Genomic DNA, 27887 nt, shown 5'->3' on the forward strand with positions numbered 1-27887 from the left:
AATGAGGAATCTCAACAGTAAGTAGGAGTGGGTGGCAGGATCTACCAGAGAGTAAGACCCATTGGCAGCACTGCAGAACTGTTGTGTTGCAATTGGGCAAGGAAACGAGTGGGAAAAGCCTCTCCCAAGCATCCCTCCTTTGTCGCAGCCTGTTTTGAGTTAAAAGTACTGGTAACTATAAAACCACATGATAATTTTGTGTCTTATACAAATGTTCCATTTTCACAGTTTTCTCACAGTGTTTTTGTGGGTCCATGCAAGTTAAATGCCAGTACAGCGGTACCACTACTTACACACACCTCTGGTTACGTATCCTTCAGGATACGCACGTGGCAAACCAAGAAGCATATTTTTGGGTTTCTCAGCATGCACAGAAGCGCTCTACTGCGCGCATGCGCAGAACAGGCACCTCCGGTTGCAAAAACCTTGGGATCCAACCGAAGCTCTGGAACGGATCCTGTCCGCAACTGGAGGTACCACTGTATTTTGATCTTAATGATGTGCAACATTTTTGTCTCAAAGTTAGAACATAAAACTGGATTCGCAACAAAATGTAGTGTGGAGTGCTGCTGTTTCGACTTCTAGCCTCTCCAACAGTCAGCATTCTGTGACAACTAAGAACACTATGACCTCTTAAGAACTGGGTGATATATTGTCCAAATCAACTTTCGAGTCTATATCGTGATACACATTTCATAATTTTTGACCTGGCAATATATTGCAAATCATGGTGTGTGCATGCTATGCAAAAATCACAATGTGGCAAAAACCTCAAAGACAGCCAATGGCTCGACATAGCTCCATCCTAATTTCAGACATAGTGATATATCAGTATATTGTGATATTTAGCTGGTGATAATATTGCATTGTTGAAACCAGGTATCGCCCAGCCCTAGACTTCATGGGCTGTTTTTGGAATCACCCCGCTTTCCTAACTATTTTTTTGTATTTCTGAAGATGGTTAGTGTCCACCGAAGCTTGGTGGTACCTCCCTCTTGCACATGAGTATTGCCTTTTTGGCTACATAAACAACAGCACTCATAGTCTGGGCATTGTAGACAGAGGGAATGACAGTGTACTCTTGAAGATGCAGTGCATATGTGGAAAAGTCGCTTTAGAGATAGCACATTCAGTAGAGCAGGTTCGTGGGTTTGAGCCCCACTTCAGGCAAAAAAGATTCTTGCATTGCAGGGGGTTGAACTAGAAGACCTCTTGGTCCTTTCCAACTCTACAATTCTATGAATGTTTTATGGAAGCTGTTTGATTGTTGTTATTTGTGCTAGGCAACTGAGGGTGATTAGCTTGTGATTAATCACTTTTATGTGCTCAGGATTCTTGCTCTTGTTGTCTGGTGGAAAAAAATCTCTTACATGGAATTCTCCCATACTTTGATGTGAAGTTTAAAAATTATTTCAACTAGGTTTTACTGTATGAAATATATATAAATATATATATAGTAGATCCTGGTATATATATTTGTGTGTGTGTGTGTGTGTATGGATCTACAAGAAAAGATTCACTGTAGTTTCGGTAACACCTAGCTTTTATCTAACATTTATAGCATAGTAAAAAGTATCAAAGGAAATCCAGTGAAAAATCTTAACAGCATATAATATGGTCTTCAACGTTACTAGAGACTAGAATTCAACAATTTCTTTGCTCACCCCCCTTCCAGTTATTAAAAAGAACACTAAACTTTTCAATTATGTGAGTGTTTAGTGTGTTAGAGAAGAAAAACTAGTTAGACAATAAAAGGTTTGCCAACTATATTAAACTAATAAAAACCATGCTTTGTCTGACTTTCCAGAAGTCTACTTACAGCAGCACCTTAGCAGTATAAATTACTTTATTCATTGATACAGACTTATGTGTAGTCTGCTTTCCGTTGGAGATTCTTCATCTCCCTTTTGCACCCTCAGTTTCACCCTCTTTACTTTGAAGGAGAATGCTTACAGAAATTTCTGACATTGGGAAACATGCTTTTTAGTCAATTGAGAGGAGAGGTATTGGCCAAAGAAAACAATTTAAAAATTGTGGTGTGCTTTTACACCATAAATTGTTTTAACTTGTGTTTCTGGGTCACAAAAAAGAATGATACAATTTTCAGGATTTGAAAAGAAAAGACTGTGGAACAATTATTATTATTATTATTATTATTATTATTATTGTCCTTGAACATTAATGAAACATTTAATTAAAAATACCAGCTAATTTTAAATGATGGCATAATAAACAAAAACTACATTGTGGGCCATGCAGCCACATTTTGTAAACCAAATATATGGATAAGTATCATGGTAGAAGCAAAATTATCAGGTGATATAGGCAACCCCACCTTCTGACAAGATAGAAGTGGAAGGTGGGAGTGTTGCAGTATTTGCTGCATTTCCAGCACATAAGATTATCTTTCATAAGTTTATACTTACTATCCATTAAAGCTGCAAAATGAATCCAAATACAGAATTAAACAGCTTGCTATTTGTAGCTTTGTGATCTGTCAGCACAAGACTGCTGTAATTGTAGGAATTGTGTCTGTTAAAGTTTTAGCAACTGAACTATGGACTTTGAATCCAGATGGAAAACAGCATTTGTGTGCATGGATAGTAACTTTGGAAATATGTTGTCTGCAGATGTCCCTGGCAGAAACAATATCTAAATGGTTTCCCCAATCTACCGTCAATAACTCTGTAACTGCTTGTAACTGCCAATTGTTATTTTTCTTTTGGGATTTAAAGAGATACTTACTTTATAAGACTTGATGGAAGCCCAAGATAGCCTCATGTGCAGCTTCCATTATACAACCATGTTTCATGCAAAGCTGTTAATAAAGTTTTCCATTACAGGCTGCCTGTTGCTCTGCATGTGTGCCTTTCATGCAGCTCTGTTTGATAAAGTCTATGGTATCCAAAATGTTGTGTGAAAGAGAGCAGACTCCAATTCTACTATGCTGTCCTTCTAAAAAGCTCAGTGCTTGTTTAGAAGTTATGAATACTGGCTTCCTTCCAGTGTTCTTAGAATGTAGGAGGAGGTCCAAGGAAAGTAGTGTTTTAGATTTAGGACTGAAAAAATAGGGGCCTCATGTAGGTAGAGTAGCATCTGAGGGAGTTTCTCTATTTTGCAAACATGTTTCCACTTCATATATTGAAATGTGATAAGCTTTTGCAAGTGCATTGATACTGTAAAATACTCTACTAATAGTCTGCTTTATTTGTTCAGGCAGAAGGAGAAGATAGCCTTAAAAAGATGCAGTTGATGGAACTTGCAATTCTCAATGGCACCTACAGAGACGCCAATATCAAATCACGTAAGTACAACAGAAATGTGGGGGCTTTATATGCGAGGATGCTTTTAAGTTGTGTTTGTTCGCACTAGATGGGAAGACAAAATGTTGCCTGTGTTACATATGTAGCCCACTGACCCCTGATAGATCTTGCCATTTCCACAATCTTGACTCCTACACAGAAAACTTCTCATGAATGTGCTTCACATGCCCTATCTTGCTTTTCCAGAATGTGCACACTCTCAGTTTGTGTAGTAATATGACACTGCTGTACTTATAATGTCATGGCATCATACAAAGTGAGCAAAGCATGCTGCTGAGAGGATTGGGATTAGGCACATTTCTTTCACATCTTAACTCTCCTTAAGAGTATCTTTAAATATTGATCTAGCTGTGTAAGACCCACTTTTCTTAGAAGGGCTTCTGCATGACTGGGGTTGACTTAGATCTAGCCATGTGAGCAGAGGCTGATTGTATGGATGCTGGCAAAAGAATTGGCACCTGCAAGGAAGGGTATATATGCCAGTGCTGTAGGAAAAACCCACTGAATAAGCTACCCTCTCTTAGTTCCAAGAAGGACCAGTTTAAAAATAAAATAAATGTTTTGAAGATATTTAATATATAGTTAGTGTTTTCTGTGTAATTATTGGCATGTTTTCCCTTTTTCCAACTCTTCAGCTACGAGTTCAGTCATATACTTTTTGCAATGGTTCTTAGTTTCATTCAGCATGTTTTCAGAAACTGCATATTCAAGGTTATCTTAAAACTAAATGTCTTGCACTAATTGGGTTAGATTTCAGTCATGTTTGAAACATAATTAACGGGCAAATCATTGCACTTTGAGGGTAAGAGTAGTCAGCCTAATCACTAATTGATATGGGCAATAATTTTTCCTGTCACTGCCTTCTTTCATTTAATGAACCACAGTCTCGCATAACAAACCCAACAGAGACTTACATAATGCAACTAAGTTGGCTCATTCTGTTAGCTTTAACACAGAGCTTGTCCAGAGAAAAATGGATTTCTGGTATGTTAAGGGGACCTAAAATTATTATTAGACTTTGATCAGTTTGTTGGAGGCTCCAGATGCATGCATTTAGGGAAACCGCTTTCCCTGAAAAGAGGTGAAATGTTAACAAAAAATTATCTTCCTGCTGTTCTAGTGTCTCTTGATATCATCTGTATATGTTTAAACTGTGCTTAAATTGGTTAAAAGAACTTAACACTGAAATCCTGTCTATACTTGGGAGTAATTTATAAGTAAATATGTATTGGTTAAAACCTACAAGTTTAATTGCAATCCAATTAAAGCTCAGCTGATTTTCAGTGATTTTTGTGGAGTGTCTTACAGGTAGATTTCCCAGTAGCTGAATTTTTCTTACATTTTAGGCGTGTATCTTGAAGCTTGCTTGGAACATTAGCAGTCCCTGGATTATTTGCTTTCTTTAAGTGGATGTAGTGGTGGTGATGGGAGGTTCTAGCTGCTGTAGTTCTAGATATAGTGGAAATGTGCAAGCAATATTATGTTGATGTTTTCAGTAAAGTCTGATTTATTCCCAGGCACCTCTGGGTAGGGCTGGAAAAGACTCCTGTCTGAAACCGGGAGAGTTGCTTTAAGTCAGTATAGGCAATACTAAGCTAGATAGATCAGTGTTCTGACTAAATAAGGTAGCTTCATTCATATGTTCATATAATTTGAGGGTTTGTACTGTGGCGTGTAAGGAGTTACTCTTAACTAAAGGTAGGGTTAGCAGCCTTTTTCTCTACCAAATATTTGGCACATAGTGTTATGTGCCTCTGAGCATATGCAGAATGCATTTCCTTGGTTAAGGGAGCTCTTCCTTGTTTACCCAGGGTTTTTTCAGAATCTAATTTCCTTCAATCTGTCTGCCTTCTTTAGGATAGCAGTGGCCCTAAATGTGCTACACTGCCACATCTCTTTTTTTATTATTATTTCTAGCTCGCTCTTCCAAAATCCAGGGCAGCAGTACAATAAAGTTGATACTGAGGGGTAAGCTCCCAGGGGTTAAGGAACTTAGGTCCCAGGGTTTTGAGGGCTTTGTATGCTAGTAACAACACTTTGAATTGGGCAAAGAAGCATACTTGCAGCCTGTGTGGTGCTTTTAGGACCAGTAATACATGGTCCTGTTGGGTTGCCCCACTCAATAACCACACAGTGAGCACATTACAGTGGTGCGTCGCAAGACGAAAAGAATCCGTTCTGTGATTCTCTTCGTCTAGCGGTTTTTTCGTCTTGCGAAGCAAGCCCATTGAAGGATTAGCGGCTTAGCGCTATTAGCGGCTTTTAGCGGCTTATCTGCTGATCGGATCAGCTGATAAGCGACTCAGCGGCTTAGAAAAAGGGGGGGGAGAAAAAAACAGCAGGAACTCGCAAGACATTGTCATCTTGCGAAGCAAGCCCATAGGAAATTCGTTTTGCGAAGCACCTCCAAAACGGAAAACTCTTTCGTCTAGCGAGTTTTCCGTCTTGCGTGGCATTCGTCTTGCGGGGCACCACTGTACAGTAGTCCAGGCAGGATGTCACTAGAGAATATACAACTGAGGCCAGACTTTCCCAGTCCAGGAACATCTATAGCAGGCAAATCAGCCTAAGCTGGGCACAATCACTTCTATCCACAGAAGCCACTTTGGACTCCATTGACAGGTTGGAATCCAGCAATACTCCCAGAGTGTAAACATGTTCCTTCATGTGGAGTGCAGCCATCCTCCCCCCACAAAAAAGGTTGTCTGTCTAATAATTCCTGGACACGGGTACTACCCAGCCACAGTACTTCTGTTTGGTTAGAATTCAACCTCAGTTTATTAGCCTGTCACTGCTTCAAGCACTAATCCAAAACCTGCACAGTGTCTGCTGATTCAGGTGGAAGAGAGAGATCTGCATGGTATCAGCATTCTGAGGACATCATGATCAAAATCCCCACATGACAGTTCTGGATGATTTCATATAGCTGCTGGATAATGTTGGAGACAGAGTGGTACCTTGCAGGTCCCACAGTTCAAAAGCCATTGGCTGAGCAACCGTGTCCTATTTTTTGGTTGGAGCAGAGCCATTGTAATACAGTGCCTTGTAACTTTCACCTCCCTGCATCATCCCAGAAGCACACCATGGATCATGGCATAAAAAACAATGGAGAGTTCAAGGAGACCAGCAGCGTTACACTGCTCTGTCTCTCTTCAAATAGAGGTCATTAGTGAGAGTGTCCGTGGCTTTTTCAGTGCTAAAACAAGGCTGGCATACAGATAGTATGAACCTGGGCCACCCAGTTTAAGAGTAGAGAGCAAGTTTTCCCCTCTCCACAGAGGAGAGGCTTCTCTTCCATTCTCTTCTATAGAAACTAAGTAGGCTGGCAAAATAGGCCTTTCTCTGCTAGCCCTTCTTATGACTAAAAAGCAGGCTCGCAAACATTTTGTAGACTACCAACTTTTTGGCTAATTTACCATGCTGATCTTTGAGTCCAACCTGCCTAGGCTGTTAAACAATACTAGGGTAGATGAACCAGTGTCATAATTCATTAGGCTGCTACATGTTTTCATAGTTGTGCCAGTCACCTTAGGGCCTATTCCTTCACTATGAGTGAGCACAGTGTTTGTGTGTTTGCATTTGCTTCACAGCATGCACATGCCCAACTGTACTACAAATGCAGCCACCACTACCGTGTGGCGTTTAAAAAAGCAAGTATGTGCTGTAACAGCATACATATATGACTAACAGCAAGAATGATTCAGCTGTATTTTACTGCCCCCCCTACTTTTCATGGTTCCATTCTGGCAACTGGCCACAAGGATAAAATTCAGACCAGGCACCCTTAAACGAGAGGTATTGTATAAAATTGATGCAGGTGTTAATGTTTTTTTAGTAAACGCAAGCCTTGCAAGGTGCTTGTTGTCTGGTTGGTTCTAGCATAGGGTGATTTAGATATGAATATAGATATAGATACAGATTTAGAGGCACCCCAACAGCACTGTAGCTAATCTGCTCTTATTCTATTTACTGTTTCATACCAGTATGCCTAGCACAGGGAAGGGGAGCACATAACGCTCCAAATGTTGCTAGACTCAAGCTCCCAAAATCTCTAGCCAGCATGGGCAATGGTCATGGGAACTGTAGTCTTGTAACGTCTGGAGGGCGAAAGGTTTCCTAGCCCTTGTCTAGTATATAAACTAACTATATCAAGATCAGTCCTGCACCTGAGGTAGGTCCTCTTAACAGAAGTGAATGGAATTAAAACAACAGCAGCAGGATAGCTCTTGTAAACTCCCATCTAGTCATATATCTTTTACGGGCTTCGGTTGACCATGGCACCTAACTTTGAACCAATGTAGTCTAGCCTAGCAAGGCCTGGTCATTTGGTTCTCTAAATAACGCCATGATAATTCTCTCAGAATTACAACTTAAGAATTCTCTTTAGGGCTTTCCTTTTATTATTAGGTAACTTCCTAATGATCAGGAGTCAGGTGGGAATGTTTCAAGCTCTCACTTTTCATAGGCCCAGCTGAGGCAGAAGTAGCATACACTCCTGATGATCTGGCCAGGCTTCATTCACTTGTATTGGTAAAGGTAAAGGTACCCCTGACTGTTAGGTCCAGTCGTGGACGACTCTGGGGTTGCGGTGCTCATCTCGTTTTACTGGCTGAGGGAGCCAGCGTTTGCCCGCAGACAGCTTCTGGGTCATGTGGCCAGCATGACTAAGCCGCTTCTGGCAAACCAGAGCAGTGCACGGAAATGCCATTTACCTTCCCACCGGAGCGGTACCTATTTATCTACTTGCACTTTGATGTGCTTTCAAACTGCTAGGTGGGCAGGAGCAGGGACCGAGCAACGGGAGCTCACCCCATCGCGGGGATTCGAACCGCCGACCTTCTGATCGCCAAGCCCTAGGCTCAGTGGTTTAGACCAGTGTTCCCCAACCTTGGGCCTCCAGCTGTTTTTGGACTACAACTCCCATCATCCCTCGCTAGCAAGATCGGTGGTCAAGGATGATGGGAATTGTAGTCCAAAAACAGCTGGAGGCCCAAGGTTGGGGAACACTGGTTTAGACCACAGCACCACCTTCATCCCTTACTTGTATTGGTAGCATGTGTCAATCCTATTCAATTCCACAAGATGTGTTCCCTCATTCAGATACTTGGGGAGACAACGACAGCAGAATCTGTGTGCAGAGTGGCATGGCTGCCTAGCTCATGTTTCAATGGATTTTTTAAATACCCCTGTTGGCAAAAACATTGTATAACAAACTCATAATAATACAAAGCTTCATTGTTCAACAATGGTTTATACTTCTGCCTTCTGGACCCTAAAGCTTGGTTTCTTTGTCATTCAAGTGCAAGTTTCTGATGTCTCTCATCCTCAAGTAAAACAAGAAATTATTATTGGGATTTTGCTGCATGAAAAGGAAACATCCTCTGGAGCAGATATGGGGAACCTGTTGTCCTCCATATGTTATTGGATTACATAATCCCTGACCATTAGCTATGCTGGCTGGTTCTGATGGGAACTGGAATACAACATATTGAGGTCCACAAGTTCCTCATATGCTATGACAATCTCTGAGGCAGGAATCGCCTTAGTTTGGTAGGATTCTTTCACCTTTAACAATTATGTGACATGCAGAAATTGGTGAAGCTTTTCTCACCATGCCCAAAGTCATGCTGAATATGTTCCAAGTCTAGCAGCTGATACATACAAAAGTCTTGTCAGAAAGAAAGTACTGTATTTTTCCAGGTATAACACTCCCCCATGTATAAGACTCTTTTTAGGGACTAAAAATTGAGAAAATGGGGGGAGATTGCCCCGTGTATAAGACGAGCCCAAATTTTTAGCATAACTTTTTAATTTTTTAAAAAACAACAACCTAGTCTTATACACGGAAAAATATGGTAGTTCTCTCAGTCTGGTCAAATTATACTGGCCCTCACTTAGTGAGCCAAGTCAACATACATGATGACTTTGGCTAGGTTATTGTGGATCACTCTTTCTCACAGAGGATTTGTCCAGTGAGTGAGGGTTCTTCATGGTCCTTCCAGATGAATCTGCTGCACTTTAGTGTCTCACATTCTGATTTGCATTGGCATCTGCAGCTTGTTTTAATTGTTCCTCCATACAAAAGATTAAGGCTAAGAAACTTTTAAAATGTTGATACAAGATAAAAAAGTTATTTGTACATCTTTCTCTGAATCTCTGAGGTGATATTAGTAAGGTATATTGCATATGTGGTACTGGGAAACTGACCATGGAATTTGACAATTTTAGAGTTTTGTTTTGTGGTACTACTATTTTTTGTATTGTGACCTAGGATGTGAGCAACTAAAGCCAAGAAGGTGCTAATGAGTTCAGTTACTACCCACCCAATCTGTAGCTGCTGTGCTCTAAAGAGTTAGAAAGGGAAATTTAGGTCATTTAAAACCTAAATCCAATATAACTATTTTGATGTATCAATGACTTACTCCCAAGTAAGCAGACACAAGATTTCAGTCTAAATATTCTGCTGAGTCAAGGCTGTTCCTGTCTTTTCTAACCAAACTTAGGTTTTCCATACTAAAAATGGGATGTTTTGGGAACTGTGTACTAACACTAAAGGTTCAAGGTCTGAGAGAAAAGCAAAGAGCTTCCCCCACATAACTGATTTTTTTTTACCATCACATAACTGTGTTTTATTAGAAAAGTCGAACCAGGAACAGTAAAACACTGTAACCTGCCACTTCTGTCCTAAATATGTTCTCCTGTGCTCTTAGCAGACTGAATTTCAGGTCACTCTTCCATGACATGAGCAAATAGTTGGGTATTTTTCATTGGTCCTTTCCTAACTTTTATTTATTTAAAAGATTTATACCCATTTCCCCTTCCACAAAGGAGTCACTTAAAGCTGCTTACAAATGAAGAGCAAACACAAAAGCATTAAATATAATCACTAAAACATAAATTAACAAAACTAAAAACAGCAAAAACACTAAGAGTCTCATTGACAATACATTGAGCAGCAACAGAATCAAAAGTAGATTTTAAAAAGCAAGTGTTTATATGCTGGTGAACAAGAAAAAGGAAGGTAACGTAACCTCTTGGGACAAGGAGGCGCCACCACAGAAAAAGCTCTCTTATGTGTTGGTTACCTACACATACAAGACAAAAGCAACAGTTGATCTTAACAGATGGGCAGATTCACACAAGAATAGCTTGATTTCAAGTTACTTTGAACTTTATTGGTAAAAACCAACTCCTTGAATTGCATTTGAAAACCAGTTACAGATAGGTAGCCGTGTTGGTCTGCCATAGTCAAAATAAAAAAAATCCTTCCAGTAGCACCTTAAAGACCAACTAAGTTAGTTCTTGGTATGAGCTTTCGTGTGCATGCACACTTCTTCAGTACAAGCCAGTGCAGCTGATACAATAATGAAGTCACATGATCATAGAGCACTTTGCCCTGTTAAGATTTTAGCAGCAGCATTCTGCACCAATTTGAGAGTGCTTTTAAACTGCAGCCTCTCAGAAGCATGTTGTTACCAGGTCCAAAAGGCTCCCCAAAAAGCGAATTGTAGTCTAAATCTGATTAACAATACTTAATCACTGGACGTTATGTTCTGATGAATCAGTAAAGCTACGCTTAAACACTAAGTGATTTTAAAAACAGTGACAGCATTATGTATTAACAGCACATTTACACATCTTAACTTACTTGTTTTTTTTAAATACTACCTGAGTCTATTTTTCTAGCGTTCATACTGGCATTTAAGAAAAATAGAGGAAGAGAGTTTTTTTGTAGCTAACTATACCAGAAAGGCAAAAGTGTTGATGCTGAAAGTAGATAAAAGTTATAAATAAATGCTGATGTTTGTATACTAAATAGAATGATTTTATGATGAGTTGCAATTTAAACATGTTACATTGTATGATATCTAAGCTTAACTGAAGTTCTGTGGACTCTGTAATCTCACTTTTTAAAATATTCCATATGCAATTACAACAGTATTTTCTTTGTTTCCTGCATGCCTCTCAGTCTCATGCAGTCTTGAAGGCATAGGTAATGAAAAAATATGTGGTCTAAATTGAGCTTTTGTGCTGTGTAACCTGTTTTAGAAATCTCCTCTACCATTTTAAATTGGCTTTTGTTTTGCATGTTCATACTTAATCACACTGGGAAATGAAAAGCTGTTTGCTTTTGAATGGTGTGCTTTGCCACTGTGTGATCAATGCATGTACTAATGATTTCCTTTTATTTTTCTTCTTTCCTATTTTCCTACTTTCTCATCTTTCCATGTTTTGCACTGCTGTCTCCATACTTTCTTCTAAATTTCTTTGCTTACTGTAGCAGCCCTTGCCTTTTCTCTTGCAGCAACAGCCCAGGCTCCAAGGATTATTACGGGGCCTGCGCCTGTTCTCCCACCAGCTGCCCTGCGTACCCCTACGCCAGGTGGCCCTACCTTAATGCCTTTGATCAGACAAATACAGACCGCTGTCATGCCAAATGGAACTCCTCACCCAACTGCTGCAATAGTTCCCCCAGGACCTGAAGCTGGTTTAATTTACACACCGTATGAGTATCCCTACACACTGGCTCCTGCTACATCAATTCTTGAGTATCCTATTGAACCCAGTGGTGTATTAGGTAAGTTCCTCCTAGATAATTATTTGAATATTAATTTATCAGGTGGTGAGTTTCTTACACTAAGTAAATATAGTATAAGGAAACATACTATATTGTACAAGCACCTTTTTGCTATAGAACTCGCCTCTGATGATGTTATCAGAGCATATTGGGCAACTTGGTGAATTTTTCATTGGCATTTGTTTTGTTTTGCCATGTCCCCTTTTCAGATTTTGAAAATATCATCAATTTAAACATAGTTCAACTCTTTCTTTGGTAGCATCATGCTTCTTTACCTTACAAACAACTAGATTTAGTTGGAAAAGATAGTTGGCATCCATCTGTCCCAAGAGAGAATGGAGTGCGCCTCCAGAGATGAAGTCAAACCTCTGGAGAATCACAGAGCATGCTGTGGCTGAAGAAGCTGGTAACTCGTAACTGCTGCCTCCCACATTGTTTTTGCTGCATTAGCAGTACCAAAGTGACCTTTCTGGGGCACAAGCCTGTACAGTGTGTATGGAGGTCCTGGTCTGCCCAAATGACAAGCCCCCCACTCTACCTTGCTGATGTGGTTCAAAGGAAAGCACAGCAATGTATTTGGCACCAAATTGGCTCCAGAAGTTGCTGGATGGAGGCATACAAGATAGAATTATAGAATTTTAGAGTTGGAAGTAACAAGGTACACTGAAATGTGAAAAATAGTCACAATTTTAGATACATATATACTGAAAGAGAGGATTGAAGGATATTTTAGAATTCTCTGACACAGCCTGTGCTGCATATCTCTAATTATTGAAAAAGGCACAGTCTCATTTTTGAGACTGGGCACAGAGGAGGGTGGGAAACCACAAGTTAATACTAAATGGGCTGCCCCAGAGGTGCAAGTAAAATAACTTGCCCTGCTTTTCTAGGGACTAGGAAAATATGTATCTCTTTTTACTGTGCCACCAATTTTAAAGTAATTAAAATCACTGAAGTTAGGTGAGGACATAACTTAAAAGAAGTTGCAATTTAAAACATTACTGCCTCCTTTTTAACAGAGGAGATTCAAATGTCCCACATTCCTGATACTTTGGTCTGTTCATTTGCTGCATGAAGGCCAGACTATAGCAGCAATTAATTAAGAAATGGTCAATGCAGGCATTGCAGGGCAGTTTGTGTCCTTCCCATGATTTTGAATATATTTTTCTGCCTATATTTTTGTGTGAAATATGTATGGCCTTGGCATTGCTGATCTTGTTGATTTATGGGACTTTGGTTGCTAACTTTGGGTCAGCAATAGTGTTTTTCACATTCTAAGAACATAATCCAGCCAAAGTTATGCACATTTTAAGTCTGTTTGATTTGAATCTCTATTTAAATCCCTGTTAAACACTTGTGTTGGAATCAATGAGACTTACAAGTGCTTAACTTTGGCTGGTTCATATCTAAACAGTTACTATGCTGAAAGTAGTGCTCGTTTACAGAAGAATAGACCTTGTGTGTCTGTATGCACAAGCTCACATCTTCTTGGTCATAGGAAGAGAACATTAAGCACTCAAGTTTTTGCTTTTCATTGTTGCCTCTACTTTTGTAGAACCAATTCAGCTCTTCACAGTGCTTTGCCTTTTATCTTAGCCCTGATTTTGAATTAATGACATCTACAATGTGGTGCTTTGGGGCAATTGGTACACTAACTTTTCCTATATTCTTTTCTCTTCCTTTGCAAGTCTTTTTTATTTCAGATGCAGACCGTCTTTTCAGGAGCAATATTAGTAGTTTAGCCCCACATTCTGTCACCGGTAGCAAATCTCTTTACATGACTTCATCCAATCCTAACACTTCTGTGGTATGGATTACTGGAAGTCATGCATAACAAATTGTAAATGTAGCAGTTCCATAGGCATTAATCTAGCCTAATCCATAATCCATTATTAGCTTAGTTTTGGGGAGCAGACTATTGGTAATCATCATAATTGCAGTCTATAGTAAAAGATAAAGCATTGTACAGTATTATAGTAAGGAAATAGGTGAATTACTTTTAGCTGACCTCAACCCCTCCCCTCCATAGACTATTTCAATTTAACTACTAGAATTGTGTGGAAGTACTAATTTTACCTATGTGGTGAATTCAGAGTAATCAACCAAACTTAAAGCTTTGTAGGTGCCATAACACATCCAATTTTCTCGATGGGGATGGGCACAGAATTAGAGCCATGTTTGTGATTCAAGAGAGTATGTGAAGAACGGACTGCAACATTGTGACAATTGGGAAAAGAAAGTTGCCCCTGGTCTGGGACAAATGTATACAGTGCTACTAGGTGAAAATGCAAAATGGCAGTGTTGAAAAATGAAGTTAGCCTCATTGATTTGAGTGGCACATAATAGATCCACATGCAATTTGCAGTAAAATGGTGACATATTGAGATAATATAAAGTATTGAAAAGATTGATTTAGGAAAAATACGTGATAGAGGAAAGGAAGATTGGCAATAGTATCAAATCTTAGTTGACTAATGTTTCATTCCCTTCCTTTTATCTTTAGGTATGGCTTTCCCAACGAAAGGCTAAGAATTCAAGAATGGTCTTAACTGAACCCTCGTCAGAGCTGACTTTAACAAATGCTTAGTTTTCAGCAGCCTTGAAAAAACATAGCCTAGCAGTCAGTGACTTACTTGCACTTTTTTGCACATAGAAATAAAAATGCTATTAATTTGGTATAGCCTGTACTATGACAAACTAGCTGTGATTTATGAGTGTATGGTAGTATACTGACTGCTATGTATTCTGTACTATTTGCTTTACTAATCACCTAATTCATTGCAGTTCACAGTTATTGACTTAGTTTTAAACCACAGTCTGTAGGCTTGAGGAATTGCTTTAAAACTTTTTAAAATGGTAAAAACTGGAAGTTGTTTTAAAATTAGCAAAGAATCTTCAGTATTAAAAATGGCATTATTTAAGGTAGTCCTGCTGCAAGGAAGGCACTTCAGTGAATATGTGACTAGTAAAGCTCAAATGTGCTTGGGTCTAGTAGATTTCATGAAACTGTAATCTTGAGTTTGTAAATGAATGGATAATGCAGGTTAAGGCCCGGATGTTTAAAATAAATGCAATATTAATCTGCACAGGTATACTTCATATATTAAGATTAAAATTTGAAACTACTGTGCCTTAACTTGTTGCTTTCTTAAAATGAATTTTTTTTTAGAAAGTGATCATTTTAAATCCATTTTGATAAGCCTGCTGTTAATGTTTTATCAAATGTTTTCTAACTGTCTTGGTAATTGCAATTTAACTAGGTGCGGTGGCTACTAAAGTTCGAAGGCACGATATGCGTGTCCATCCTTACCAAAGGATTGTGACCGCAGACAGAGGTTAGTTTAGTTCTGCAGTTCTTGCTTATAAGAAATGCTTTGAGTGTACATGAAATTTGCAACACCACAGCTGGTTAACCAAATACTATTTTGACCATTATATTGATGTTTTACATTAAATTGAAGTGCTAGTAATATTTGTTCCAGAAGTTTAAAATTGTTAACTACTGTACTCTTTTCATCTAAATGATTTTTTTAAAAAAAACCTTCAGTGTATTCAATATAAAATGCTATAACTTGTTCCTTTTGTAAGCACTATGTATGATTTAAATTCAAGCAGGACTGAAGTCTTAGTATTACATTAATAGTTGACCCTCCCATGTGACTATTATTAATTGGAGATATCAGATTGGTGTTGCAAAATAAAATGAATGGATGGGCGCTTAATGAGATAGAAGTAAATGCTTTCTTATTATTACAGGAGAAAGCTGAAGATTTAGTTTCCTCTCTTCTGATAAATGGTTTGTGCCACTGTACTGTAACTTGAGCAGATATCTGAGAACAAAACCCGTCTCTAAATTTAGCAAAACGAAACAAAAACAAAAAACACACAGTAAAATTGATATATCAGAAGTTGGTTATGGTTTGTGCTGATAAAGAATATTTCACTTCTGTTAAAAAATATAAATTTTTAGTTATATCATTTGATGCTAAAATTCATTTCTTGAACTTGTTACAATTTTGACATTCTGGTTAGCAAAGACAACTGCTTTTGGACTCTGTTTGGCTTAGCTAACGGATGGAAAATAAATCTTCATTTTCTCCTTTTACATGAAATGTAATTCATGTTCCTTGAACTCTTGGACCCGTGAATGGTTTAATTCTCCTGTGAAAAGTGAGCTCTCGGTTTATTGACATTGAGTATGCTACTGGCAGTAGTGTGACTATGTATTCTCAGGAGCATTTATCCCACATGTAGTATCAGCTTGGTCTGTGGATTTGATAAGTAGCAGTACTGCCTGTTTCCATAGAAATCCTCCTTCCCTACCTCACAGGGGTGTTGTGGGGCTTAATGTGTGTTGTACAGTTCAGAAATACAAACTAGAATGGAAGTGTTGAATTGCAGTGCTTGAGGTATAAGAGTTTTCTGTAGGTTTGATACATTTGATAACATTCAGGTAATGGCTCTTTTATCTACTTGCAAGACTTAGAAGGTTGTATAACACCCTATGAGCCTTTTCATACATTTAACCTGTTCTTGGGCTCATACCAAAGCAACTCAGTGTTACTACAAACATTCCAAACCAGAGTAGTAGTTGAATAATCTGGAGCATTTCTAAAATGCTACAACAGAATTAATATAGTTTCCCTCAATACATTACTTAGTTATGACAAGCTTCTTTTGAACAATCTTTCCCCCTACCCTACTTTCTCATTACATACAGATAGTGTGCCTTTCCAGTTCTATCTTTGTTAGATTGCCCAAATGTGAGTATAATATTTGAACAGGGTGTACATGCAGGGGAAGAAAAAGAATGCACATAGGCCCAGTTCACTTGGTTCACATATTTGAGGAATGGGGTAAATTACATGATTCTGCTTAATGAAATTACGTGGATTTTACATGCTTGTACACTATTAAAGTGTTATTAACATATAGGGATGTGAAAGGATGCTGGAAGCAGGACAGCTTTGTCCGGTGAATAGGGTGGGAAGGAATAATTTCACACTCAGTTGCTGGTAAAGAAAAAAGGTAGCGGAAAGTATTGCTGAACTCAGCCACAAACTGTCCTTGTTTCTGTTTTTTGCAGCTGGAAAGTTTGAGCATTTGGGTACTAATACAGACAGCCACTTACTTTTGCTTCTAACTAGATGTGGCTGTTGGAAAATATTTTGTAAGTTTTTTTGGTCAGATTTTGGCTTCAAGTAACGTGAGGATGTAGCATCAGGGTTTTTAGTTTTATTAACTATAGTCTTGGAATTGGAATTCCTTTTAGTAGCAAGGGCTCCCAAAGTGCCTTCTCAATTATAACTACTATTGTATATAATATAAGGAGCTGAAGGTGACCTCCTTAACATTTTTTCTTCAGTGCTTATTTGCTAATGGTGCTATATGATTCAAAAATAAGTGTAATTAGTGAACACTGTAGGTAATTTAAGATTTCATAAAACTAATATAGTATTTGTTTTCATTTTAAGTTGCAATAGATTTGAGTGCTACACCTGTTTCTCTCAATAGGATTGTTGTGTGCATATATTGGTATTTTGTTTAGATTTTATTTAACTGCTTCCGTACAACCAACTTCGAAGTTAAAAGCAATTTCACTTTTTGAAAATTTCCATTATGCTAAAATTAGTGGGCACTTTCTATTTACACTTGCTGTGGATTTATACTTTGATTACCTGTCCAGCATTGATGGTAGTTAAAATACAATGTCAGTAAACCGAATTGCTTTCTCTTCATAAGGAAAAGCTGCAAGAAGATGAGAGGCAGAATGTACATTCACTGGGTCTATGATTAAACTTTTTTCCAAATTATGTTTGCTACTATTATATTCTCTCATTAAGCAAGCTGTTATTCTTAATGCTGGCTTACATGTAAGCATTGCATTCAAAGCAAGAGCCCACAATTTGTCAGCATTCTTTTTCTAAGTTTAGAATGGAAGAATTCAGCAGTACTTAATTAATTTCTGCCAAGGTTAAGGCCCCGCTATATAAATAATACAAAACTGAATTTGATTCATGTAACGAGAGTGACTGACTGATCTAATTGTAATAAACTGTAAATGGTGTGTGTTGCACAGTTGACAAACCTGTGTGTACTGTAGAAGGCCAGGGACTTGGCAGAGGATGTATCACAGGTGTACTGGTATCTTAAGATAGCTTGCATTGATTTTATAAACCACAAAAAAATGGCATTGCTAAGTCCATAACTGAATGTTTTCAAAGCCAATTGTCACATAATTTATGTCTAAAATTTGTAATACCATTTTAATCAAAATTGTAGTAAGTACCAAGAATGCTTTAAGATTCCGGATATCTAGTATACATTTTAAGGTGGCAAGATGGTGCCACACTAAATATTTATTTTTTAATTTTGTTTTTATTTTTATTTTTTGACAACATTTTTAGCTTAAACCCCACTTCTCAGCATTTTTTTTTCAAAAAAATCAATAAATCAGGGAACATGAGGTCTCATTTAAGTTACAGCAATAATGTTTAGTGTTCATGAACTGTAGCCTAAATGATAGGCCATAGAAACAATGTAACATGTGAAGATGAATCCAACCCATAATGTCTGTCATTAAATAGTGTGCTATCTGTGAACATTGCACCTACTGAATTTCATTTTACAAAATGGCACAAATCTGACTTTGCACTGAATACCTTTCTCACTTCCATCTCCTCTGCTTTAGTCAATGGCAACAGTACAAATATTTTTTTCAAACCTCAATTTATTAGAGATGATAAAGCTGTTGAATGAGTCTTAAAATTTGTACTACTGTAAAGTGGACCAAGTTGTTGAAGGAGAATGTGAGAGAGTCATTAAAGAAGGAACAGCTCAAGAACATTGGGAATGATAACTTTCCACTTGAGAACTTTTTTTATGTTTTACTGTAATTTTTGTGTGTGTTTTGGAAAAGAAAATAGTATTTACAGGTGGCTTCTTTTAAAATATAAAAATATAAAGCAGGAATGTATATGAAATGTCAGATTTTATTGTATTTGCAGAGTATTAGCTTTGAAAAAAGAGCTGTTTGTAGTTTTTAAAATGCCTTATTAGTATCAATTAGATTTCCTCTATTTTTGATGTAACTAGAGCATTTTAAGTATAGAATTTAAAATGGCAGGACTTTTACAGTGTTTACATACAAGTGCATTTTCTTAGTGTCCTATATGTGTAAAATAGCATTTTCAGCAGGAAAAGCTGGCTAGAACATTTGGCCTTTTCCTGGTCCCTATGATGATGCCTACACTTCTAGACTTCAATTTAGTATTGCTTTGTATCATGAAGCCAAGAAATTCATTGTTGTTTGTAAATAGAATCATTGAAAAGCAATAAAATATATTGAACAAAAAAACTTGTTTGGCCCATAGTTTATGTGAAACCAAATTGTTCATGACAAATCAAATTCCTTAGATTCATTTCTTTTAACAATCAGTTTTTAATAATCACATTCATCATTACTACTTGCTTTGATGCTTGCACATGGGAGAATACTAATGCTTAATAGCAGTCAGATACTGATATGGTGCACTGACTGTTCTAAATTCTTTTACCAAGTTCCAAAAACTGTTCATTGTTTTTCCCCCCCTTTCATCGACTGCTACTAACCATTAGATATATTTTATTTCTATTTTTCCTCGTTAACCAGTTTTGTGGGAGTGGGCTTCTCCTTCATATGTTCAAATCATGATAGAAGGCTGTCATGATTTTTATTGCATTCTGTAGATGGTGTCAAGCAGTATGTCAGAATTAAACATGCTTGTTTTTATTAGTTGTGATTAGTTTTCATGTTGTCATTAAGCCGTCACTAGCTGAAACTAATCTCTTCTCTATCTTTCTTTCCTTTTTGTTTTGTTTTTGTTTCTAACCACCCAGCCGCCACCGGCAACTAACCTATGACCTTCTGACCTCTGAACTCTTCACCCAATGATGACCTGACCATGCCTGCCTGCTGATCAGTTAACTGGTAATCGCCTTTGCTTGCCTGTCTTCAGTGCAGCGAGCTGAGGCACTTGTCCGTTCGTCTTACCATCTAACAAAAAGACAAAGAAATTGTTGTCCTCCAACTCAGCTTTTTTTCCCTGTTTGGGTGAAAGTGGTTCTAGAACCTGCACTGAATAGTAGTAAAGCAATAAGGTCCAATTCATCCCTCCGCACTGATCATCTTTTAGTGTCCCACCCTAAATGAATGGTAAGAACGGCCTCACTTGAGAGATGGAGGCAGATGTCCCTTAACTCCCTGATGACAGAGGCAGTTACTGTGAGACTTCTAGGAATCTTTTTCTTCTCATAAAGAAGTCAAAGTTCTCTTTGAATGTACTGTATGATGATGCATCATGCATGAACCTTTGGTCAGGGATGTCATTGGTGAAGGGATTCCTAAAAGTATTCAAAATTTGACATGCAGTGTAGTCACTACCAATGCCCTCAAAGGGCAGAAGATGCAGCCTTTTTTATATTACCTGCCAAATTGGGTGTTTTTAAGAAGAAAAAAAGTGCCATGAAAGATAGGTTACTGAATTTTTGAACTACATCAATGCATAAACTAAACAGCAACACTATTGAAGCTAATCCTGAGATACTTTCTTTTACAATACATCAATTTCCTTAAAAGATTACATGAGTACAAGGTACATGCATTATGTGTCACATTACTGGGCAAACTGTTCAAATATTTTTTTAAACCTCCCTGTATAGAGAAATTTCATTAAGGATGTAAAAGCCATGCTTGCCTATTTGCTGTATACATGTAATGAAATTGTAGATAAAGTGTAGTGCATTGAAACAAATTGAAAAAAAGTAGATACTTTTACTATACAAGGGTGCTGGTGCAGAAAAAATATATTTTTGGAAATGTAGCATTTTATACTTTCAAGTGTTATAAAAAAGAAAAAAGAACAAAGAAACCCTTTATTTCATTAAATGATTTTTTCTGGTGGTTGTCGAGAAACAAAAGACCAAAAGAGCCTTTTTGTCTTTATTTTTTATTTTTTAAGTATTGGAATAAGTATAAAGAAGAGAAAGTGCCTTATTTTCTTCATGGTCATTTAGTCAGATGTCTCGTATAATCCGCTCCTCCCTCAGACAGCAAGTTAATGCATGCCACTCTGTCGCCCAGTATGTGAAAAGAAGCTGTGAGGAAAGACAAATGAGTTGACCATTTAAATTACCTGGTTTTTGCCATAGCATAATGCAACTTTGTCAGATCTGAAACTGTGAAATGGAATTGTTCCACCAACAGCCAACCGCAATATTTTTGTAACACGTTCCCTCTTCAATTGTAGACAATATATTTTTATAGTACTTGCTCAGCCTTAAACCAAAGGGTTCTAAGATGCAGTCTCATTCTAAATCAAAGTATTAGATTACACTATTTATACAGTAGCAAGTGTTATACCCCCCCCCCAGCCCCAGGAATAGGTTGCATTGTCCCTATTTGAAATAGATATGGGAAAACACAGCAGAACGTGAACTTGCCTACAGGATGATTTTGTCCATGACTAAACTGAGCATTCAGACAGTCCGTCTTTGAGCATGTTTTAGGTTTTTGTGTGCTTCATCTACAATGCCAAATAGTGTGTACTCCTCATCAAACTCCTACTTGATGAATGTTAACTGCCGGTTGCGCTTTACTGAAAAGGAAAAGAAGTATCAGTTAACTATCTGGAAGTTCAGCTATGCTTCAGTTTGAGTCAGTAAACATTTGCATAGCTGTGCTAGTGGTGATAAAACACTTTACGCACAAAGGTGAAGTAAAAAAAAATATGAGCAAGTAGTGATACGTGAATTGCTTTGAGCAGATTTGGCAAAGATCAGGTGATAACCCCCCTCCATTGTGTCAACTTATTATCCTAAAAATCTTCACAGCTTCCAAATCAAAGGTCAATAGTAAGTTAGGTAAGAGGGCTTACTTTTTAAGCACCTGCATGGTGACTTGGTCTAACCATTGTGTCTCACCTGGAAACAAGTATCAATTTATTTACTATGCAATAAACATACATCCTTTTGTATTCAGCTAGCTTTTATTTTATCTTGCCACTGGCTTTGTCTTCCTGTTACACATAGGTTTTTTGGTTTGACTTTCAGTATATGCTGTGCCATTTTGATTTTTGTTTGGTTGAATAAACTTGCAACACTCAAAAATTTTGGAGAGAGAATTGCTAAAACATAACCAGTATTTGATCCAGTTTCATCTCAACTATGATAAACCTGGACATTTTTAGATGCTGATCAAAGGTCTCTTCTTGGGAGAAGTGTGACTTATAAAAGTAATGTTTGTTCTGAAAAAGTTTGAAGACTTAGTTGACAACATTTTGGATCAACTTAAAGCATGACATTTGAAATCTCTGAATGCCTTGGTTCTCAGTATTATCATTCTTTATTGAATTTTTCTTTATTAAAATATGTAGTTTAAGACTTTTTTCTGACAGTATTATGTAATTTTTTTTAGAGTGGGTATACATACATCGCTTGTATGTTACCATACAGACAACATGTATTTGTCTATTCCTTTTACTTTAGTTTGATGCTATGTATGTACCATAACCAACCTATTGCCTATGAGAAACATGTAAGATAATGTATTTACAGCCATTGTTACAAGTTTATAATGTATTTTTCTATCTTGTTTTATATGTATGTTATATAACATTCAGAAGAATTTTTTTCCTGATTGAGAAAAGGATACAAAAATGCAAAACCCACAATTTTGATAACTGAAAATTGCCAATTGTTTTGCAGTACTTTATTATTATATTGGGAGTGTTGTCTTTGGGCTTTTAGTTAGCTACTGGATTGAATACATTAGACATATCTGGGTTTTAGTTGGGTTTTTACATAGCTTGCATTTTAATTCTTTGGTTCTTTGCTGTTTCTATTAACCCATAGCATTATTTTAATAAATGTTATAATACCAACCTACTAACTCTGGACTATGTCAGTTTATTAACCATTACATGTTTAATTAAAATAAACAAGGAAAGACGGAAGAATGTAAAGTCTTGAGTTATTGGACTAACCCTGAAGAACGTGACCACCGATAACACAACGTGACTTGTTTTATGTTGTTTGTTTGGCTGACATTCTGCACACTACTATTAAATTGGCTTTGGTCATTCTGGCCTCTTACCTTGGGGGTAGGTGCCAATAGAGTTGGGAACAAGTAGCATTATTGGAGGCATTCTTGTAGAGTCTTGCCACTTGCCTTTCAGCATCTGCATTACTAATTCCACACTTTCCTTCTCTGAAATAATCACTGTCAGCTCACAGCAAAAGGGCAAAGATACCAATCTATTGGTAAATTATGTTATGTGCCCAGAGGAACCAGTTTGATTCTTTGTTGAGCCATTTTGAAGCTACACAACAAATTCAGTGTGATTTGAAGCACTGATTAAAAGGACAATTCAGCAGACATCTCAATATGTAACTCTCCTGTGTTGTTCATGCTTCTGAATGTATTTGAAGCAAGAAACTTTTCACCCCTTACTCTAGCAGAATCTGCCTCTCTCCCTTGTACATGAGTCTAAATTACTTTCATTGTGACCCTGAAGGGGTTTAAGTTGCAATCCTCAAACTACATAATTCTCAGGTAATTGTACTGACTTCAAGCAGGTTGCTTCACAGTAAACAGCTTGAACACTGTAGCTTAACTACTTTTAGGATTGCGGGTTTTTAAATCTGTAGTGCTTGAACACTAGCTCAGGGCAGTACAAAGCTGTACAAAGTCAAATAGGTCATTTTGTAATAACTGCAAAAAGTAAATAAACTTTTTAGTAGTAGCCATTTTCAAAAAGGAGGTCTAAAGTTGACTGTTACCAAGGGATAACTTTAGCAATCAGAGTTCAGAGAAGCAAGCTGTAGTAAGTTACTTTCAATCAACTTCATTCTACTAGGAAACAATTGTTAAGAACTTGGGGTTATATCCCCAAATTCATCCTATTTACAGAAGGACTACAGCTTGTGCAACCGAATTTCTCTGTCTTGTCCCATGTGTACCTCTTCTGGGAGGTTTCCTTGTCTCTCCAGAGCATGCTGTGGGGGTGCATGAAGAGAGGAAAGGGGGAGTTCCATTGCACAATCAATGTCCTTGTGTGAAAATGGGGTGACTTGGTTCGATACAACCCATTCTTTCTGTGGCCTCTTCATAGCTGCTATGTTAATTACATTTGTTTAAAATTTACTCATTTGAAAACAAAAATGATTTTGTATAGACAATGACACCTGAGTAAAGAAATCAGTTTTAAATATACCCATTAAAATATGTATAACTGAAGCATTATACTTCAGTTCTACCACATAATAAAAACAAAATCCCATCTATTAGATAGAGGCTATGTTAGGACAGATTGATACATTTTAAACATATTCAAGGATTCTTTATGAATAATATAATAAAGTAGAAAATACTGAAATCCAGAGTTTTAACTAGATAATACTCAATATTTGTGATAATATGAAAGTTTGCTCTTAAGTATGAAACAATAAAAGGGTGTTTTGTAGTAAAGGTTGATAACCCACTTCAGTATTACACCAATATACCTGTCATCAATATGCTTCAGTGGTCAACAAATGTTAGCCTTGACCCATGAGTTGTATTCAACACTACATGAATGGAACAGACTTTGCTTGTGTGGTTGGATGTCACCTTCATTTTCTACCCCATGCAACCTTCTACACACCCTAAAAATTGCTCCAGAGGGTTTGGGGAAGGCGAGAAGTCCTGCTGTCCAAGTGGATGTCTTCCCTTGCAGCACTGGTTGCATACCCACTTGTTTGAAGCCACAACCAACATTGATTAATATTTGTATAATATAGAACAGTGAGACACATTTTTAAAATAAGAATAGTAATAATAACCATGGCTTGTTTTATGGTGAGAAACCAAACCTTTCTGTGAGCTGGAAGAAAGGATTTAAATTGTATGTGAAGGCAAAAGGCATATGTCATTCAAATGACAGGTGCTCATGCCTCTTGAGCCCTCCTGAGTGTGGAGGGGCTTTTGAAAGAGCTGCCATTCAATGGAGTTGGGGAGCACCCATGCACAAGCACAGCACCTCATAAATCAGGATCCTTGCCATATAGTTCCTTGAGATGGCACCTTATGTATTTAATTTGAAATTGGAGTTAGGCATTATTTCTAAAGACTTAAATCACATTTTAAACACTGCTGGTTACTTAGTAATAAAAATCGACTACCATGGGGGATGGGGGTACCCACTGTTAAGTCATATTGGAAAAGGCTCAATGAAATAAGGGCGAGTTACTTAAGTCTGCTTGTTGCTGTTATACTCTTGAGTATAGCTGTCATTAAATTTATTATTTGCCCTTTACCAGCAGGTCCCTGTGATTTTTCCTCCGAAGTGGGGACAGTTTGTGGCTATTTTTCCTGGAATAAACAAGCTCATCTAAATACAAGACAATATGTAACTGGGAGGAATAAACTGGTCAAGACACCAAATTCATAGCCTGCTTACAAGTCCTATTAACCATGATGAAGCTGGTATCTGAGTAAACATGTTTAGGATTGTGCTGTGATATCCTGTAGAAGTTAAAAAATAGTCCTTAGGCCATAATTTTGTCCATTCAAGTAGAATTTATCTTTGTGCACCTAACCTAGTTGGATTAAATAGTAGTTCTCCAATACCGGATCTTTAAGTGAACACTTAAAAGATGGCCACTCTTTTCTTAAAATAACCATTACTGTAGACCACCATTACCAATTGACAACTTTTAGTGGAGGTAGGGACCACTGAAGTAATTTCATTAGGAAATACCAGTGGAAGTGGACAGCCATACAATAATCACATAATAGGCACAACTGTGTACAATAAGTATATGTTAACACAAGTTTCTGAAGTAGCGTATTTCATAGAATAAAGATAGGTCCACAGTCTAAAAACATTCCCAGGATGCAAATTGTGAATTGTGCTTGGAATTCCTATCTTTATTTTTGATGTAGCATTAATAATATGAAGTGAACACAATCGCCAGTGAAATACTTCCTGCTAATCAATGTTGAATCAAACTGGTTAACTAAAGAACAGTGCTCCTGATTCTTTTTATGCTGCCAGATCACTAACTGCAGGTGTAAAAATCCTGCCTTAGAAGGTGGGTATTTGAGAAGCAGCAGGTGGCTTACTTGTAGTATTCACTTCTGGATACCAGTTGTGCTAGTGGTTGACTACTAATTGCATCAGGAGAAATTACTCCCAGGACAAAGGTTTGCTTCTGAAGGACTAATGATTAAGGAGAATTTTTTAAATATATATAAATAACCTATTGAGTTCTGTTGTGAGAATGCTTGAATCATTTAAGTTTTTGTTTGTGCAACACAGTGTATTAGGAAAAAATGGGTGTTGCCCAAACACTTGTAAATAATAATAAGAAACACGCCTGTAAATGATGTGCAATAAAAACTGGAAAAATTATATGTGCTTTATCCTCAAAAGCCAATTGACAGCTTGCAGGGCTGTCAATACTTTTATATTTTGAAAAGTCAAATTTTATTCTGTATCAATGTATGGCAGAATAAAGAATGTACATTTTGCACTCTTTAACTGTCATTAATGTTTCTAACACCTTAAGAGATTCCAGAGTTCTCCATCTAGTTCCCCAATTCATTCTCATTGTAAAATACATGTGAGATGGCCTTTATCAGTCAAAGGAGATCAGAATTGTGTGTGTGTGTAATCGATGAGTTAATTTAGAAATATTACTTAAACAACCAGACAAGGATGAGTAAAGTCCAACGAAAAGTAGAATCCTTGTGTTTCATGTAGTTATTGAACAAGATAAATAAATGTTGTACTTGTCTTACAGGTAATTAAACTTCCGTGACTAGGTGGTACATCCTAGGAAGAGCAAAACTGCACATTTCCCTTGCTTTATGGCATGTTATTCCAGGAGTACTTAACCTCTTGCTTTAATGAAGGTCCCTGCCCTTATTCTACTCTGTCTCTGAAGGTTTAAGGAAATGGCAGCTTTTGTTTTTGAAATGGTAGATTCTCTAGATGCCTTGGGTGTTGCAGCTGTTGGTGGGGGTATTCTGGAAACCTGGTCAATATTTTCAGCCTCAAGAAGAGGTGGGCACTCAGCTGTGTTATTGGCACTCTGCCTCATGTAGGTTGCTGCGGCACAGGATGGTTGTAGCATTAAGCAAGTCAACTCTCCACAATGACCTCCTATTTCTTTGCTTCCCTTCTCCCAAGTTGCATCCCTTCCCAATATTCACCGGTTTCCTGCCTGAGGAATCATACAGACCACTAAGGGAACCAGCTTACCTCAGTCACACCATTTCAGTGTTCTCAAAATTTTCTTTTGCTTTATTATTGTTCATTTTATTTCTGTATCACTTTATATTTTAAAGAAAAAAATGTGGAAGTGGTTTACAACACATTGAAACAGGCATAGGCAAACTTGGCCCTCCAGATGTTTTGGGACTACAACTCCCATCATCTCTGACCATTGGTCCTGTTGGCTAGGAATGATGGGAGTTGTAGTCCTAAAACATCTGGAGGGCTGAGTTTGCCTACGCCTGCAAAACATCAAATAAAGCAAACCATAGTAAAACATTACTGAAGAAAGTAAAAAAAAAAAAAAGCCAGCATACATCCAAAGCATAATGAACAGGAAACCAAAATATTAGAAGATTTCAAAATAAAATGTTACAAAGGAGGTCAACTACAGAATGTACATTTAACACAATGAAGTACATTTTTATTAAACATGTCAGAAGAAAACATTACTAAAGGAAGTGAAATATAAAAGGCATATTTGAAACAGTATAATTAATGAGAATAAAATATTGTCGCAAGCATAGAACACATCTGGTGCTGTTGCTGTCAATCTTGCTAATGGTAGATCATGGTGAGTGGTGGTCATGGAAGCTCAGACTTAATGACGTGGGTCTGCACTAAGAAACCGCCAAGATAGTCTCCACAGCCTCAGCTTTTTATCCCTCCCAGGCAAGGAGCAGGCCTTCCAGG

The 27887-nt window shown here is 37.5% G+C and overlaps 1 protein-coding gene across 22 annotated transcripts in view; it reads left to right on the forward strand.

Annotated features, from left to right (window-relative positions):
- The window catches only part of QKI (QKI, KH domain containing RNA binding), a 116853-nt gene extending 90399 nt beyond the window's left edge, over positions 1–26454 (forward strand). For 2 of the 22 annotated variants that reach the window (XM_083496615.1, XM_083496608.1), the window contains exons 5-8: positions 3217–3304; positions 11605–11901; positions 15162–15236; positions 19780–26454. In XM_083496615.1, the coding sequence (XP_083352741.1) occupies positions 3217–3304; positions 11605–11901; positions 15162–15236; positions 19780–19796 (477 nt within the window). In that variant the 3' untranslated portion in view covers positions 19797–26454. Of the gene's footprint in view, positions 1–3216; positions 3305–11292; positions 11317–11604; positions 11902–14404; positions 19259–19779 lie in introns of those variants that run through there. The other 20 variants (XM_083496603.1, XM_083496610.1, XM_083496607.1 and 17 more) reach the window with 18 other exon arrangements.
- The last annotated feature ends 1433 nt before the right edge of the window (positions 26455–27887 follow it).

Source organism: Podarcis liolepis (assembly GCF_965112155.1).
Source record: "Podarcis liolepis genome assembly, chromosome: 3".
Classification (NCBI taxonomy): Eukaryota; Metazoa; Chordata; class Lepidosauria; order Squamata; family Lacertidae; genus Podarcis; species Podarcis liolepis.